The sequence below is a fragment of the Spermophilus citellus genome, assembly GCF_964194105.1.
Source record: "Spermophilus citellus genome assembly, chromosome: X".
NCBI lineage: Eukaryota > Metazoa > Chordata > Mammalia > Rodentia > Sciuridae > Spermophilus > Spermophilus citellus.
The window spans coordinates 121543748-121563018 of record NC_138190.1 but is presented as its reverse complement, the minus strand read 5'-3'; the positions used below and the strand labels follow the sequence as shown (position 1 = coordinate 121563018).

The 19271-nt window shown below is 38.7% G+C and overlaps 1 protein-coding gene across 1 annotated transcript in view; it reads left to right on the top strand.

Annotated features, from left to right (window-relative positions):
* The window catches only part of TENM1 (teneurin transmembrane protein 1), a gene marked incomplete at both ends in the record, with an annotated part of 577764 nt that overhangs the window by 213527 nt on the left and 344966 nt on the right, over positions 1-19271 (top strand). Inside the window, 1 exon segment of the mRNA XM_081278185.1 lies at positions 15734-15974. Coding sequence (XP_081134311.1) covers positions 15734-15974 — 241 coding nt within the window.

Genomic DNA, 19271 nt, shown 5'->3' with positions numbered 1-19271 from the left:
CCAACTTTTTCTTCTATCAGGCGCAGAGTCTCTAATTTGATATCTAGCTCCTTGATCCATTTTGAATTAACTTTTGTGCATGGCAAGAGAAAGGGGTTCAGCTTCATCTTGTTGCATATGAATTTCCAGTTTTCCCAGCACCATTTGTTGAAGATGCTATCCTTCCTCCATTGCATGCTTTTAGCGCCTTTATCAAATATAAGAAAGTTGTAATTTTCTGGATTGGTCTCTGTGTCCTCTATTCTGTACCATTGGTCCACCTGCCTGTTTTGGTACCAGTACCATGCTGTTTTTGTTACTATTGCTCTGTAATATAGTTTGAAATCTGGTATCGTTATACCGCCTGATTCACACTTCCTGCTTAGAATTGCTTTTGCTATTCTGGGTCTTTTGTTTTTCCATATGAATTTCATGATAGCTTTGTCTATTTCTACAAAATGCCATTGGGATTTTAATTGGCATTGCATTGAACCTGTAGAGAACTTTGGGTAATATTGCCATTTTGATGATGTTGGTTCTGCCTATCCATGAACAGGGTACATTTTTCCATCTTCTAAGATCTTCTTCTATCTCTCTCTTTAGGGTTCTGTAGTTTCCATTGTATAAATCTTTCACCTCTTTTGTTAGGTTGATTCCCAAGTATTTTATTTTTTTTGAGGATATTGTGAATGGGGTGGTTTACCTCATTTCCATTTCAGAAGTTTTGTTGCTGATATACAGGAATGCCTTTGATTTATGCGTGTTGATTTTATATCCTGCCACTTTGCTGAATTCATTTATTAGTTCTAGTAGTTTCTTTGTAGACCCTTTTGGGTCTTCTAGGTATAGGATCATATCGTCCGCAAATAGTGATATTTTCATTTCTTCTTTTCCTATTTTTATGCCTTTAATTTCTTTTGTCTGTCTAATTGCTCTGGCTAGTATTTCAAGGACTAAATTAAATAGAAATGGTGAGAGAGGGCATCCCTGTCTTGTTCCAGATTTTAGAGGGAATGCCTTCAGTTTATCTCCATTTAGAATGATGCTAGCCTGAGGCTTAGCATAGATAGCTTTTACAATGTTGAGGTAAGTTTCTGTTATCCCCAGTTTTTCTAGTGTTTTGAACATAAAAGGATGCTGTACTTTGTCGAATGCTTTTTCTGCATCTATCGAGACGATCATATGGTTCTTATCTTTACGTCTATTGATGTGGTGAATAATATTTATTGATTTCCGTATATTGAACCAACCTTGCATCCCAGGGATGAATTCTACTTGATCATGGTGCACTATTTTTTTGATATGCTTTTGTATCGATTCACCAGGATTTTATTGAGGATTTTTGGATCTATGTTCATTAGAGATACTGGTCTGTAGTTTTCTTTCTTTGAAGTGTCTTTGTCTGGTTTTGGGATCAAGGTGATGTTGGCTTCATAGAATGAATTTGGAAGAGCTCCTTCTTTTTCTATTTCTTGAAATAGCTTGAAAAGTATTGGTATTAATTCTTCTTTGAAGGTTTTGTAAAACTCCGCTGTATACCCATCTGGTCCAGGGCTTTTCTTGGTTGGTAGTCTTTTAATGACTTCTTCTATTTCGTCCTTTGTTATTGGTCTGTTTAAATTGTGTGTGTCTTCCTGACTCAATCTGGGCAGATCATATGACTTAAGAAATTTATCGATATCTTCACTATCTTCTATTTTATTGGAATATAGGGTTTCAAAATACTTTCTAATTATCTTCTGTATTTCTGTAGTGTCTGTTGTGATATTGCCTTTTTCATCCCATATGTTAGTAATTTGAGTTTTCTCTCTTCTTCTCTTCGTTAGCATGGCTAAGGGTCTGTCGATCTTATTTATTTTTTCAAAGAACCAACTTTTAGTTTTATCAATTTTTTCAATGGTTTTTTTGGTTTCAATTTCGTTGATTTCCGCTCTGATTTTAATTATTTCTTGTCTTCTGCTATATTTGCTGTTGTTTTGCTCTTCCTTTTCTAGGGTTTTGAGATGTAGTGTGAGTTCGTTTATTTGTTGGTTTTTTTCTTTTTTTTTTTTTTTGAGGAATGAACTCCAGGAAATGAATTTCCCTCTTAGAACTGCTTTCATTGTGTCCCATAGATTCCGGTATGTTGTGTCTGAATTGTCGTTTATCTCTAAGAATTTTTTGATTTCCTCCTTTATGTCTTCTGTAACCCATTGATCATTCAGTAACATATTATTTTCCATGTGATGCTGGATTTTTCCTTCCTTCTTTTATCATTGATTTCCAGTTTCATTCCATTATGATCAGATATGGTGCATGGTATTATCTCCACACCTTTATATTTACTAAGAGTTGCCCTATGGCATAATATATGATCTATCTTTGAGTAAGATCCATGTGCTTCTGAGAAGAACGTGTATCCACTTGATGATGGTTGATATATTCTATATATGTTGGTTAAGTCTAGGTTATTGATTGTGTCATTGAGTTCTATAGTTTCTTTATTCAGCTTTTGTCTGGAGGATCTGTCTAATGGTGAGAGTGGTGTGTTGAAGTCACCCATAATTATTGTGTTGTGGTCAATTTGACTCTTGAACTTGAGGAGAGTTTGTTTTACGAACATTGCTGCACAATTATTGGGTGCATATAAATTGATAATTGTTATGTCTTGTTGGTGGATAGTTCCTTTTAACAGGATATAGTGTCCTTCTTTATTCCTTTTTATTAACTTAAGTTTGAAGTTGATTTTATTCCATATGAGTATGGCCACTCCTGCTTGTTTCCGAGGGCCATGTGAGTGGTATGGTTTTTCTCAACCTTTCACCTTCAGCCTGTGTATGTCTTTTCCTATCATATGAGTCTCCTGAAGGCAGCATATTGTTGGGTTTGTTTTTTTGATCCAGGTTACTAGCCTGTGTCTCTTGATTGGTGAGTTTAGTCCATTAACATTTAAGGTTACAATTGAAATATGATTTGTACTTCCAGTCATGTTTATTTATTTATTTATTTATTTTAGTTTGGCTAGTTTTTACTTTTTGATTTTTTTCCTCCCCCTTTACTGAGAAACCTCCCGCTGTTGGTTTTGGGCACTATTTTTCCATTCCTCTTCTTGTAGAATTTTGCCCAAAATGCTTTGCAGTGCTGGTTTTCTGGCTGCGAATTCTTTTAGCTTTTGTTTATCGTGAAAGATTTTAATTTCATTGTCAAATGTGAAGCTTAATTTTGCTGGATATAGTATTCTTGGTTGGAGACCATTATTTTTCAGCGTTTGGAATACATTGTTCCAGGATCTTCTCGCTTTCAAAGTCTGTGATGAAAAATCAGCCGTTAACCTAATTGGTTTACCCCTGAATGTAATCTGCCTCCTTTCCCTTGTAGCCTTTAATATTCTCTCCTTGTTCTGTATGTTGGCTATCTTCATAATTATATGTCTTGGAGTTGGTCTATTACAGTTTCGGATGTTTGGAGTCCTGTAGGCTTCTAGGATTTGGCAATCCATTCCATCTTTCATGTCTGGGAAATTTTCTAGGATTATCTCATTTAATAGGTTGTGCATTCCTTTGGTTTGAACCTCTGTGCCTTCTTCTATCCCAATGACTCTCAAATTTGTTTTTTTAATGAGATCCCATAACTCTTGGACAGATTGCTCATGAGATTTAAGCATCTTTTCAGTGTTGACTATACTCTTTTCAAGTTGATAAACTTTGTCTTCATTATCTGATGTTCTGACTTCTACTTGATCTAGCCTATTCTTAATACTCTCGTTAGCATTTTTAATCTGGTTTATGGTTTCTTGCATTTCTAAAATTAATGTTTGTTTTTTCTAAGATCTCTATCTCCTGGTAAAGCTCGTTCTTTGCAATTTGAATTTGTTTGTTTAGTTCGTTTTCAAAATATACTTTCAATTCTTGGACTTGCTATCTCATGTCTTCTCTAAAATTCCGTTCCATCTGAGTTAGGTATGCCTTGATTTCTTTCCCTGTCCATGTTTCTGATGCTTCTAGGTCCTCCTGTAGATTTAAGTTGTCCTACATTATCTGTACTCCTTTTTTCCCTTGTTTTTTTCATGTTGTTCACGTTACTTTCCAGCTCTGTTTGACTGCTTTGAAACTGCTTTCTCCTATACATTTGTTTTGGCTTTGTTTATCTCTGTTGTATCTCCTTTGTGGTGGGAGATTATGCTTATAGATGTTGGGCTTTATTGTACTTTAGAGCTGATTCATTCAATTTATAAAGGGCTTCCGGATTTTGTATGCATATAGTCGTTTGTTTTTTATTCTTAGGACTTTAGGTTAGGTGCTATGCAGGTATAAGGGTTAGTATGTCTTAGCTACTTTAGAAGATTGCTCTACTGAAGGGGGATACTAACCGTCGATTGGATCAGGGTGATGGTAGGAGCTAGGTATTTAGGAGCACTATAGACGGCCTCAAAACATTCACCTATTTGCATTTAGACAGTTACACAAAATGGAGGATGTAATGCTTGGGATGAAAATTGGGGGGAAGGGGAAGGTAGGTGCTCTTGAAAAGAAAGAAGGAGAGGGAGATAGATAGCATAGAGGAGAATGGAAAGAGCAATAAAACTTGGAAGGGGAGAGAGAGAGGGAAAAGGGAGAGAAAAAAATAAAATGAAATAGGAAATAAAATTAGGTCTTAGAGATCCATTTTCTTCTCTTCCCGTAGGCAAAGCTGTGCCCTCCGGGCTGAGTTTTGCCCTCAATGTGTCAACAGCAATCCCTGTAAGGCGGTTCCTGTGAGTCTCTCAATCCTGTTGGTCCAGAGCCGTTTCACTTCTACGGCCCCTCCTCCCCTTCCTCCTGCCAGCCAGCCAGGTCCTGCTCACAGGAGGCAGTTCCCCAAGGATTTGGTTACACTTTCAGCCCCACCGAATGCTCTATTTCCCTAACTACTGAGCACTCTTGCTGTCATTCATCTAAGCCCCAGTGCTGTGGAGCTGTGGTCTGGGAGTCAATTCTTTAATTTTTCCGGACCCCTTTGGTGGGCACACCTTCGGAATCTGGCCGCTAAGACCATTGGTGTCGCTGCTGGTGGTAATAGGAGTTGGGGGTCGAGGATCCCCTCTACTTCCCTCAGCCCCTACAGTCACAACCACTCTGCTGGCGGTAAGAGGAGTTGGGTGTCTGGAGTGTCCTCTGTTTCCCTCCACCCCTACCGTCACACCCTCTCAATTCGCGGTTGGGGGAGTTGGGGGTGGGGAGTCTTCTCTGCTTCCCTCTGCCCCTGCAGTCACGCCTCTACCACGCGGCCTGCGCAGTGGTTTCATTAATGAGATTCTAGGCATTAAGTTAGTTAGAAGAGATCAAAATAAAACACACAAACCAGTACCTTATTTTACATTGCTAGGTCCGAGACGGCTCGCCTCCCTGGTTCCTGCCTCCAGCTGCCCAGCATGGCAGCGAGGATTACTCAGGGCTAGCAGGAGAGAGAGAGAGAGAACACTCCTGGGAGTAGCCTTTTATTGGGGAACAAGAGATTCAGGGGAGAATTCCATCCAATGAAGGTTGAGGGGGGGCTGCACTCCAAGGTCAGGGTCAGTGATTGGGTCTCCAGGGTCAGTGGTCACGCACACCCCCACACGGATGGGCTCTCTCATCAGGAAAGGGTCAGGTAAGCTCTGACACAGCCAGAGCGCCTCAGGCCCTTAACGGGAGTCACCCAATCACGTGTCAGAATGGCTCTCCACACACGCCCACATCACTGGCAGTAGGGGGAGTTGGGGGTGGAGAGTCCTTTGGCCCTTAGGGTCACGCCCACGGAGAGATTTTGAAGTTTCCCGGTTGTTTGTATCTGGTGTGTGTGGGAGTCACACACCTCCTAAAGTAGATTCCGCTGGGAAGGAATCTCTTTGGCCGAACTTTGGTGACTTCCCCTCTCTGCTATGGTGGGCCCCTGGCTCCTTGCCGGAGTGTCCGAAGGGAGGGGTGGAACTGGCTTGTCTCTGGTCTGACACAATCTCTGGTTTTAGTTCCCAGTTCGCTACTTCGTAAAGGCTTGGTTAGAGTCCCTTCCCGTGGTCTCAGGGGTGGGGAGCCGTTCGCCGGGTGGGCGGGGCTGTTAGCAGAGCCGGGAGGGCATGGGCCATCTGCTGGGCCAGGCGGGGATACTTCTCGCTGCGCCGGGCCACCGGGGACCGTCTGTAGAGCTGGGCAGCTGAGGCCGAGTGGCCAAGAGCTGGGCGGGCGGGGTGGCCGCTTGCAGAGCGAGAGCGGGGCCGCTAGGGGAGCCGGGATGGCGGAGGCTGTCTGCCGGCCGGGCGGGGACCCCTCTCGCCGAGCCGGGCCGCTGGGGGGCCGCTTGTAGAGCCGGGCAGCCCGGCTAAGATCTGGGCAGGCAGGGTGGCTGTTCGTAGAGCGAGAGCGGGGCCTCCCAGGAGAGCCGGGATGGCGGGGGGCCATCTGCCGGTTCGGGTGGGCCGCGCTGCTCAGGGCCGCCAGCCACTTGCAGAAGCGGCTGGTGGCCGAGGGATTGGACCTCTGTGCCCGCCGGGGGGCCGCCTGTACAGCCGGGCAGCTGCAGCCCCGTGGCTAAGAGCCGGGCGGGCGGGGTGGCCGTTCGCAGAGCGAGAGGCCTCTTGGGAGAGCCGGGATGGCGGGGGCCGTCTGTCGGTTTGGGCGGGCCGTGCCGCTCCGGGCCGCGGGCCGCCCGCAGAAGCGGCTGGTGGCTGCGGGACTGGACCTCTATGCCTGCGTGGCTGGCCAAGATCCACTTGTCTGGGACAAACTGTCACTTCTAATAAACCTACCAATTCCCGGCAGGTCTCCTCTTAACGGAATTTTGCTAGAAGTTCCTCAGTAGGTAGACTGCATCTGTTCCAATGGGTCTTTCTGATCCCGTTAATGTGGAGACATTGGAATCGCTTCTTCCTCGCCGCTGCCATGTTGGATCCCCCCTGCATATATTTCTTTTTTTTTTTTTAAGAGTGTGAGAGAGGAGAGAGAGAGAGAGAGAGAGAGAGAGAGAGAGAGAGAGAGAGAGAGAATTTTTTTTAATATTTATTTTTTAGTTCTCGGCGGACACAACATCTTTGTTGGTATGTGGTGCTGAGGATCGAATCCGGGCCGCACGCATGCCAGGCGAGCGCGCTACTGCTTGAGCCACATCCCCAGCCCCTGCATATATTTCTTAATAGATTCCCTCAGTAACTCAAAAGATGTCAGGCAGAAAGATTGGTGGAAACCAGTATTGTTTTACCAATAGCCATCAAGATCACAATTCTCAACTTTTGGGCCCCAACACATTTGAATAACATGTATATGTGCAAAACATTCCTGTGAGAATACCAGAACTTTTTTTCAATCCTCTAATTTTCAGTTTTTTGGGGAGGTGGGGTAGGAGTAGAGACAAGAAAAAGCAAACCATCATTCCCATAATATGCACTGAATCATTTTACAACCATATCGATATGGCAATCACCTATTGAAATGATTTGTAAGATCAGATTTTTAGCTGGATGTGGTGGGTCGTACCTATAATCCCAGCAGCACAGGTGGCTGAGGCAGGAGGACTTCAAAGCCAGCCTCAGCAAATTGAGGCACTAAACAACTCGGTGAAACTCTGTCTCTACTAAAATACAAAATAGGGCTGGGAATGTGGCTCCGTAGTCAAGTGCCCCTCCCTAAGTTCATTCCCTGGTGCCAAAAAAATAAATCAATCAATCAGGGTTTTACCCAATTCCTGTCACAAGGTATAAGCTCACCTCTTTCATTCCTATCTGGGTAAGCATTCAAATGCAACTCTGTGAGAGTGGCGCTATTAGAGATACTGCCTTGAAACCACTCTTACCTATTATTTTAAAAATAAATAGTTTGTAAATTGCCTTCATTGTACTAATAAGTTATCAAAAATTGGTACGTCTTAATCTTGTAGCTGAGAACTGTTGAGCTAGAGCAATAGGCCAAAATATGGGTGAAATTTGAGAAGCATCTGGGTCTTATGAATACTGCTGTAACAGTGCCATCTCTTCCCATTGTCACAGATGGGAGGTCTTATATACAAGTACAAAAACTGAAACTCCTTTTCACTACTCCACTGGATGTCTATGGAGCCCCTGTATCTCTAAAGTTGTCTGGCAGGGAGGAACTAGAATATAAGGCACCTTTCTCACCAAACAACCAGCCAATCATGGTTGGGTTGTTGTATTAATAATAAGCAGCAGTTTTTCTCCAGAATTCATTTGCAAAGTTTGGGCAGGGGGTGAAACCTTTCCAGGCTGCCCTAATCTTCATGTTTTGTCTTAATCCTCTGGGACTTGTCTTCTGCTTTATGTTTTCTATTACTCTTCATCTAGCCTACCCTCATTATTTAGCATATCATATGTTTGAAAAATATTTTTCTTAGAACTTTAGACACAGTCATAATGTCTTCTTGATTTGTGCCTCAAACATTCAGAGTTTCATTTTCATAAATAACATTAGAATGATTTTCATCCTTTGCTTTTTGAACAAACATAGGGTGACCATTTGTAATAGAATAATAAAAATGAAGTCCTGAAAATGAAAACTTTGTAAAACTCCAGAATATCTCTTATAGCTAATTTATTAAATAATTCACTGTCAATTAATTCATAACTCTCCATTACCTACTTGCAAATAAATAATGAACTTGGGGATTGAAAATAATTGAAATACCTACATACAACTTTAGTTTGAGTATAAACTAAATATGAAACTTTTAAGGATCATTACTTTTTTATATTTTCTTTTTGATATACTTCACTGGCTAATAATGGAAGCCACAGCATCATTGTCAGCATAAGATAAAACAGGGCAATTATCTATTTCATGTTTCATGGTACATAATGGATAATAGAGTTTCCTTCAAGACTGTGGTGAAAAGGCTTTGGTCAACCACTAATTTTAATTGCTAATTAGTATCATATATTAATATTTAAGATTTGACATTTATACTTCCAAATTTTACCATGAAGTAGAGCCTTTACCATTCTACTTAGAAAAATGATAATATTTGTAAGGTAACAAATGTATTGTTCCCATTTTTCTCTTCTTTTTAACATTGCCAAACTACTCTGAAAATATAAGCAAGATGTACACATCCTATATTTTCACAGTATAGAAAATTACTTTGAGGACTTACTTTAACTTTAGCAAAATAGCATTTGCCACAGCGAGAGCACACACATGCACACTCTCTCATGTGCTCTCTCTTTCTCTGTTTCTTGATTTGAAAGTCCTAGTTTGTTTGTCTTAATCTATATCGGAGATTGAATTAACACACCAGCCACTTATTAGCATAATATTAACTACTATGCCAAAGACTGGCTAATTTTGCTATGTAAAGCTGATATAGTATACAGCACAGGTATATTCCCCCTATAACAGAGACAGATAGATGGACCTGGGGAGGACTGTTTGGGAATCTTTGGCTCATCATTATGCTTGTATCACACATTAGAAAACATGAAAACTGATGAATTAGCCCTAAAAAAATAGAAAGCTTAGACTTTCTGGAGGTAGACCAGCACATACTTTGAAAATAAACATCAGATTATGAAAAGACTGAAGTACAAATACTGGTATCAGCACAAACATGTAAAAGGATTCTTAAGTGCTTCAGTATTGACCTTTATTTCTAGTGGCTGTAACAAAGACCAACCCAGAAATTTACAGAGCATATTATGTAACTTGTTTGCTTTAGAAGAGGACCATTCAAAGTCTTCAAAGAGATGTACTTTAAATCTCAAAGTGTGTATCGTGTCTCAGGGTAGTGGGAGCCATACAGAATGTAATACTCCAAAACCAGATTGAACCCATTTAAATTATAAATCATCATAATTTATTGTTAGCCTTCCCTCAGAGCTTCTGTGACTCCTGTCATTCAGTCATCTGCTTTAATTGTGAATTCTCCTGTTTCTCCCTCTCTCTTTTTCCTGTTATTGTCTGTGGTTTGCTCATATACCTGCCCCCTACACACAAGTATTTATTAAACATTAGCTCTTTTAATATATTTTATTTCTAGTCTCAGTATAAGGGTTTGTTTAACTGATGAATCTACTTTTATTAAAAACTCTTGGTACATTAGTATTAAAGCAGTATTATTTCAGCCAAAGAAGTGATAAACTATACTTGTTTACTCTATTTTCTTCTGACAACCAATTTACTTTATTTTCTTTAAGCCTTTAATAATAATTATATTATTATTATAATTATTATAATAATCATAAGCTTCAGAATAGAAGTGTCCACAGCCAGATACACTTAAGATTAATTTAATAATCCTTGAGCACTATGAAGTTAATGGATATTAGCCATAATATGCACATTTATAAAGCACCTCCTTACAGGATATGAAAACTCCTGTAAGTAAAGTACTGTAAATTAGAAATATGTGTTTAGAACTGAGTAGTAATAGTTAATACTAATAACAAACCTCTCATTTCCTTAAGCCTGATTCCTTTTATTCCCTCTCCTACCTAGGAGGACACCTCTGAAAATCAACCAAAAGAGCCACAGGCATAATTAGTCTTTGAGATACTTGACATAGTAATGGCAATAACCCTTGGTGTTCTGATGTTTTTTGCACGTGTAGATTACTATGTTCTTCGTAGGCATTAATTAATATTGCCTTATAAGAGTTAAGGAAGGTAGTTAAAACTAATATAGGCCCATAATTTCATATCAAAAAACCCTTTGGAGTCCACTTTTCTCAGAATTTAGAATTTTTCAGATTTTGCAAAGGAAATACTCTGTATGTACTGTATATTATATAACACCAAGTGGGGTATTGGCTAGCACCTCTTAATAAAATGCATTAGTATACTCACAGTTAAGGGTATATAAATTCACTAAATGAGGTAAAGATAATATGTGTCCATTCAGGTCAGGATTTCCCTCCAAAAGAATTGGAAAAATAAAACAACAGTTTTCAGGGATTTCCTTATTCTAGGATTACAAATAATCGGAAAGCTACTTTTCTCTTGGCCAATGAGATAATAAAACATAAACTAAGGCCAGGAAGTGCATACATGGCTTCTGACCATTATAGGAACATATGTGCCCCTTTTGGCAACATATACTGCATGATAACTTTTGAAAAAAAAAAAGCATATTTGAGGGAATACTATCATTGAATCCCTAAAGAAAAGAATGATCAGTTTATTACATAGATCTTGGGAAAACTGGGCATATGTTATATGGGTCAAATTTTCAAGGAAAATGATCTCTTTGTCATTACTGTAATGCTAGCAATATTTATTTTTAATACCTACAAAAATTACTTTGCATGTTCAGTCAGTTCTGCTACAATGATTGTTTTTAAAACGTTAATTTGTTCCCTTGCTATTGGTATATATATCTGAGAACAGTTTGAACTTAAGGCAAATTTTGTGGTTTTTTCCATCTGTTAAAACACTAGATAAATGCAGAAAACTGCATACAGCAGAATGAGCTGTGTAAAAAGACAAAAATGAACACTTGCATACACCTGAAATATTCACCAGCTACCTCAGTTCACCACTTGTGCTGAGAGCTTCACTCATCCACATCTGGTGTTAGAACTTTTGGTCCTAGTCAGATAACTCTCATTCTACCACTTTACAATAACTCACTATTTGTAACCTTTACAACACCCAGTTTCAATAGCAAGCTTCAGATCATTTTAAAGGTAAATTATCATATTTGGTATGACATTCATGTATTTCTTAACTACTAATATGTATAAAACTGCCAGAATTTCTACTAGGTTCCTTTTTTAAAAATGTGTCACTCATAGTGTTTTATAGTGTACTGCCCAACACCATTTTTCTCATCAAGTTTTTTTTTCCCATGTGTGATTTTCCACAGTGCAGTGAATTTTAGAAATGCAGGCATCACCTTATAACAGAACTGACTATATGTGTTAATGAAATGTAAGGGTCAAAACACCCTGATAGTTTGCCACATGGTGTTTCTGAGCAGAGATACTCTAATTTCTGGTGAAAACGTTCTCTAACACATGATCCAAATTAAGGTTTATTTGCAAGAGGAGAAAAAAAGATATGTTTAAGCACTTTCCCAGTTACCTTTTGGAGATAAGGAGAGTGTTGTTTCCGAAGGCTCAAACTTCTATGACAGTTCTCTCACACCAAAAAAATGTCTCAGATCTACAGTTTGGAGGACGTTTTCCTCTGAGAAATTATCTTTCCAAGTTTTTTTTTTTTTTTTAGGACCTCAAACCTGAAACTGGTTCCTCTCCAAGTATTAGACCTTTCCATCTGAAAACTTAATTTACTTTCAGAAAGCTCTATAAGTGTGTCTTGGTATCTACATTTGCATAATCACCACTCTGTCCCTTCTCCCTTGCTTCTTTCTTTCTCTTGAGCACAGAAGTATACATTTTCCAGATTATTTTGGAAGTGAGTGCATGTGACTCTTAACCCCCCGGAATTGGTGTTCCAGAGCTCCTGACACTGAACACTAATGTATTTTTCATTAGTGTTTAATGTTGGGAAATCCTATTTCATGGAGCCCAAGGATTAAATTACTTCATTTGGGAGGGAACAAGTGCATTCCCCATCTTTTCCCTGAGGTTAAAAAAAAAGAATGAATCTGAGATCATTTGCATTTCATAAGGGCTTAAGGTCTGGATATATTCCGCTCAGTGTAACAATCCAATATTGTGCAAGTGTTTAAAGACAGTATTAACTAGTAAAGAAAACTTAAGCATATGAAATATAGGAATAAAAATACATAGTAAAAGAGATAAAATATGCATATATATTTATACATATACATGTATAAACATATATACACATATATAATCAGAGCAACTATACAAAACAATTCTTCCTGCAGCAGAAATATTATAATACCATGATTGCAATTTTCAATGAAAAAATTTTTTGTCATTTTTCATAAAAATAAGAGAGTTGCAAAGTTTTGAAACAGTAAATCCAGGTGATCGTGAGTGTGTTTCTTTCTTTTGAATAACTCTACTGAATAGAAACTTTATTTTGAACAACTGTGCTGATAGAAATATGTACCAATTAGGAGAGTAGATGTCATATGTGTTGTTTCAAGGTTTTCTAAGCCTAACATCTAAAAAGAATTCTTCCTCTAATGCTGGATCTTACACTTTGCTTCCATTTCCTTAGGTCATTAAATCATTTCCCATAAGTGGCTTTAGATAGCAAATCTGTAGTGTGTCACTAGTACTCTTCTGACATCATGGAGGAGTATTATTTTACAGACCCTCTTCAGGGTATTGTTGTTCTTCCCCATGGCTCTGGGAGAGATTCCAAATAGACCTCCAAGGGAGAAACCTACTTTTCAGTGAACAGTTGAATATATATCCAGTGACTGCATTAGAATGAGAGCCTAAGGGAACACTAAAATGGGGTTAACTAGATTCCCTCAACCAGTCAAATCCCTTTCAATGAGTAAAAACTTTTAGGGATCTTGCTCTCCACCCAGGACTGTGCTCAATGCTATGCAGTGTATAAGACAAGTAAAAGTTGACTTTGCTTTAAGAAATGTGTAGTCAATTATGGGTGATAAGATAAAATACATAGGACATCAAGAGAATGCCATAATATTGCATACTCAGGGATCAAATTTATAGTAAGAACAGTGTTAGTCAGAAAAGAGTCATATTTACTTACCAAAATAGCATAATAGAGTACTGGGCTGGGAATATCAGACATAGGCAGGCAAATTCATATAAGATGAATAAATGAACAAGTTACTTCACCTCTCGGAGCTTTAGGTTCTTCATGTGTAGCTGAACTAGATTACCTTATATTTCTACTACATTTAAAAAACAAATAACCACTGACATACTGTTCAAACACATTTTACATGAATAAATTTAATCATTAAGAAAAAAGGATTGTTATCTCCATTTTATAAATGAGAGGTTAAACTTCTATGTGATGGGCAGAACTTAAACCCAGATTTGTCATACCTCCAAATCCTATGCTCCTTCAGTATGCATAGCATTACATAACTCTGCCTTCTGGCCTACATTTCATGAGTTATGGTCTAAGAGGAAAACAGACACGTAAACATAAATAAACATGCCAGAAAACTTAGGGATTCAGTGTCTCTCTATCTTAAGAAGGAAAAGAGAACTTGTATTACAGAAATCTGCAGTACAGGGAATAGATCATTGACCAGAGAGGAGATATGGGTTCTAGTCTCAGCCACACCACTAACTTGTCAAGTGTTCCTGGACAAGTTTTCTCATCTGCAAAATGAAAGGATCTCTGTGCTTCTCTGAGTCCCAAGACTGGAGAGCATACATCTAGTTATGGTTATGAGTATGAGCACAGAGACTTAAAAAATTAATGAGATATTAAGTACTGGTGATGACCTTTTAGTGGATATGGGATTTGGGCTGAGCCTGGAATAATGGGGGTCATTTAGAAAATTCATGAAGCATTTTAAATACACAAAGAGAGCTGACCACCTAAAAGAATCCTTTATGAATGAATGATCATCACTCCCTTCCTTATCCATCTTTGATACAATTCAAATTGTCATATAGCAAGTTTATTTAAAAAGGTGCCACCTGTACTAGAAAATTCAGCTAAGAATTTGTCATGCTTTGAGGACAGTAATATTGTTTTATAATATGAAAAACCATGCCAATGTCTTTCAAATTGTGTCTGAGATGGAAGAATTGAAAGAAGTATTTTTTTTTCTGTGATCAGTCACTGCATAGTGTGCCTCAGCACAAACCAGCTGAGCCCTTTGCTAGGCATGGAAAACCTCTAGCATTTTTCTGCTTTCAGCTCTCAGTCATTGGGGAGGTGGGACAAAGCCATTCTGTCTACAAAGTTTATCCAGAACATGCTGGTGTTACAAGCAATCACTTGACATCTATTATGTTTCTCCTGTGGAAGAGAGGTGGCTATCAACTGCAATAGTGATTTCTTTTCAAAGGGGTTTAATTGGGGTATTTCTCATTGGGCCAAATCTAACTTACTGTCTTTATGTGTGCCTGCCAGGAAAGCAGTGGAAAAATACCAAACAATAGCAAAAACAGAAGTCTGAGGACGGCTGTCCCAGGCTGCCCCCCTCCACAAACAAGCAGAAAAAAAAAAAAATTAAAACAGTCTCCCTGCTGCCTAAACTGCTGCTAATATGGCAGGGCTCCTAGAAAGGTGAGGCAAGGGAGGTGGGGTACAGATTGCACCTTGAATGGCCCTGGAAATACGAATTTTAACTGGAACAAACTCCTTTTAGCCTACCTTTTACAAGTAGCACTCTAAAGTAGGGGGCTGAGGAAAAGATCAATTTCACGCAGATGAGTTACACACTTGTGAGCTGCTTTTCTGAAGTATGGATTTGCTCTTTTTTCTGAGGTAAGCCAGAAGGTGGCCTTATATTTTTTATTTGAAGTGCCAAATGGTTTTCCTTGCAATGAATTTGTGCCTTTCACTGGTATTTTACAAAGTGAGATTTTTGCAACCGATGGAAATCAGCTCACTTCTGTTCTGTAACTTAATGTCTCGTTGATGATTTATTTGTTCAGTAGCAGAAACTATGACAAATTGTGTGAGGCTACCTCATTTACTTTTTAGTTGCTGCAGCCCTGAAGAATTTACATGGAAATGCAACTGTGAATGTTTTACATTTCATGAGCATGCTGCACGTGCTTTTGTAAGTTAAGTGGTATTTTTACAGATACACTGAACTTAAAACTCTTCCGCAACAGGTTATATTATCTGAAATCCTGGTAAGTCTGTCATGCTGCATTTCTCAGACTGCCAAGAAGGAGAGTAAATCTCTATTTTGTGTTTTTCTTCATTCTTTTTTAGAAATGCAGAGCAGCCCACACAACCAGTTCACCTTCAGACCCCTCCCACCGCCACCTCCGCCTCCGCATGCCTGCACCTGTGCCAGGAAGCCACCCCCTACAGCGGACTCTCTGCAGAGGAGATCAATGACTACCCGTAGCCAGCCCAGCCCAGCTGCTCCAGCTCCCCCAACCAGTACACAGGATTCGGTTCATCTGCATAACAGCTGGGTCTTGAATAGCAACATACCATTGGAGACCAGGTACTTGAACTATTATTGATCACACTCAACTTAAATATTGGCAGAGGATGATTCCACTGATTGTAGAAACTCATCTCACCATAGTTATCTGCCGAGACATGCAAATTCACATCTAGATACACATCCAGATGCATGGGCAAAAGGGCAGGGCCCTCCAAAGCACTCAAGCGCTTACGTCTAGATCTGTGCACACTCACAGTCACGGATCAAATCAGATACACATGTAAAGATGAAAATGCAGAAGCATAAACACCTCACTGTCAGATACCCACAAAAACATGAAATGACATAATTATCTAAGCTGTCAGTGCAGCTTCAAAGTGAAATGTATTTGTCCCTTGTTTGAATATGGTAAATTGTCCTGCACTATTACAGGAAAATCCAAACAATCAGAGGAAGAGTGATAGTTTCCATTTTTATTTATTATAAGATTATTTGAAAAAGTAAATTGCCTTTAAATATTTTTTTGAAAAGTATTTATTTGCCTCATGAAGAGGGAGTATAAGTGTGACTAAAAAAAACTGGATTCTGACTTTGGGATGAAGTTTGGTCTTTTGAGTAAAAAAGAAATGCTATTGTTTTTCTGTCAGTTCACATATTTAGGTTTCCAGATTAAGTCCTGAAGTGTTTGTCATATGATTAAAATTCTCCTCCTCCACAATTCTAGGTCCCTTAATCATGATAGACTTTAGGACTAAGTGGGATTAATTGAGAAATTAATCATCATTTCTAATCACTTGTTCTTAAATCCAAAATTACAGCTTTCAGGACTGTAGGTGTGGTTCAGTGATAGAGCAAGTCCTGGTATGCATAAGGCCCTAGGTTCAATCCGCAGCATCACCAACAAATTACAACTTTCTGGTAGCATAGAAAAACATGAACTAAGAAAACTCAGAATTCTGTTCTCTTTCAAATTCAAGAAGTTTACATTGTCTTCTGTATGTTTTAACTTTTCCTAAAGACATTTATATGTTAGCAATGGGTATAATATACTACTTGATAAACAGTGTCTGGTATCAACTGCTAATAACTTCTGAGAATCAGAACAGAAAAGGAAGCACTAATAAAATCAAATTATAAAACTTTTTTTCTTAGCAGCATATTAAATTAAATGCCAGCTGTGGCATCAGAATGTCACCATCAACAATTGGAAAGTACTATAGATCAAGTCAGATAAACTCTGTATCATCTATCACTTATCAGATTAAATGGGCTCATGAATATTTTTTTTCCTGTCATTTCCTAAGAGAAAATATGGCAGCATCTATGGGGAAGATAACACAAATGGAACAGTACTAATTACTAATGGCAAGGTTTTTTTTTTTTTCCAATTAAAAGAGGAGAGTAAAGAGAAAAACAGAATAATGTATATTGTCTTCAAAGAGTTTTCAAACAGTGGTGATTTCTTCATTCTTCTTTTGATTTCATTTGCAAAGCTTAGTAATAGAGTACTGAGGAAACAGTGGGCAAATATTGTTAACTAGCAATTCTGACAGGCAAACGTACTCCTTTCCTCTATGAAGCCAAATAACAGGAAATCTGGAAGGAGGGTGGGCATGGGCTCAGGCAAATGGAGAGAAAAAAACTATTCTTATTTGAAATGTACATCTAGGCGTGTTTGTACAAACTGCACCCACAGACCTTCTGTATCTATGCAAGGAATGTATTAATTGGTCTCAGTTTCATAAGACACAGAGAAAAACATAAGTTTTCATGTAAGATTGAGCCGAGAACCTTTTTAGTGCATTTGAAAATATATTCAGCATCACAAAAAATGAGTTAAAAATACCTAGAAGACATATCAGGTTGATCAACTAGAATTTTCCAAATATATCCTTTAAAATGTTCATTTCAGATTCATTCAATAAAAAGGTTACTGTGGGTACACAGGAAGTTGTGTATGAGCTGTGTAGCAGAACCTCTCCAATTCTCAGATTCCTCATCTGTAAAAAATAATATAAAAATGCCTGCTAGGGCTGGAACTCTAGCACAGTGGTAAAGTGTGTGGTTGGTCTATACAAGGCCCTGTGTTTGTTTATTCCTCCACCTGGACCCCCACCAAAACTGCCTTCTATAGCCAGTTGTTAGGAAGGTCCAATTAGTGGAGACACTTCATACAGTGGCTCATAAACTGTAAAGCACTACCCAATTGGAAAGTAATGTTATTACGACTCAAACAACTACTAGAAGGGTTTTTTCCCCATTTTTTTTTTTTGTCTTTTAAAAATGTTTTTATTAGTACATTCTAGTTATACATACTAGGGCTTCATTTTGACATAACTTTACATGAATGGAATATAATTTGCTTTTTTTAGTCCCCAATGCTTCTCCTTTCTATTTTTATCCTTCCTTTGTTCCCGTTCCTCTACTCTCATGGTTGAAAAGTTCTTTTTGAACCAAAATCTGGCTCTTCTTACTTATGCCCATTTTCCCTTGATCTAGGTCTAATAGAATAAATAAAATTCCTCTCACACTTGATACCCCTTCACTATTCCTGAGTCTGCTCTTTGGGTGAAAAGGGTTCCCCAGTTCCTTTACCTGTTCTTCACATTTACTGGTTTCAAACCAGCCTTCTTGGTCTCCTTTAGAACACACCCCAGTCTGTCCAAACAGTTCTTGAAAGATAATGTTCAAAGCTGAATTCAGGTGTGGGTTATTCGGTTCTCTGGTTGTAGGGAGCAGAGTGCATACTGATTGCCTTGAGTAATTGAGAATATCTTTTTAGTTTTTGATATTAATCCCTGGGAACACAGAAAGCAGTGGTCACTGCCCAAAGGAAGACCATAGCCTAGAGATCTCTGACATTAATAAGACCCAGAAATGCTCTGCATTTTTGTTCTGATCCCTTCTTTGCCTAATAGCATATTCTTTCCATTGGCTCAATCTTTCTTTTTTCTACTGCATAGTTTCTATTTTATCATAGAAATGTATGGTTTCACTGCACCACATAACTCCAAGTGTACCCCCTGACACCTCTAACCTTATTCCTTTAGCTGTATTATGTTTCATTGCTATATTTCTAGGTTCAGAAATCTAAGAAACGGAATTAGATTAATCCTGTTCATCTCTTTTGTACTACACTGTTTTTAAGTGTCTTAGTAAATCCTGTCAGTTATTCTTTCAGTCAGCTGAGACTAAGGGAGACAAAAATGATATGTTTTAACAAAGTAACATGGCCACCTATGGATGGATGTCTCTTGAGCAAGAACTGGGAACAGATCTGATGCCCCTTAAATGGGACTGTTACTAGTCACCTCGACCAATTCATTCAGAGTTATGGGCTATGACCAACAATCA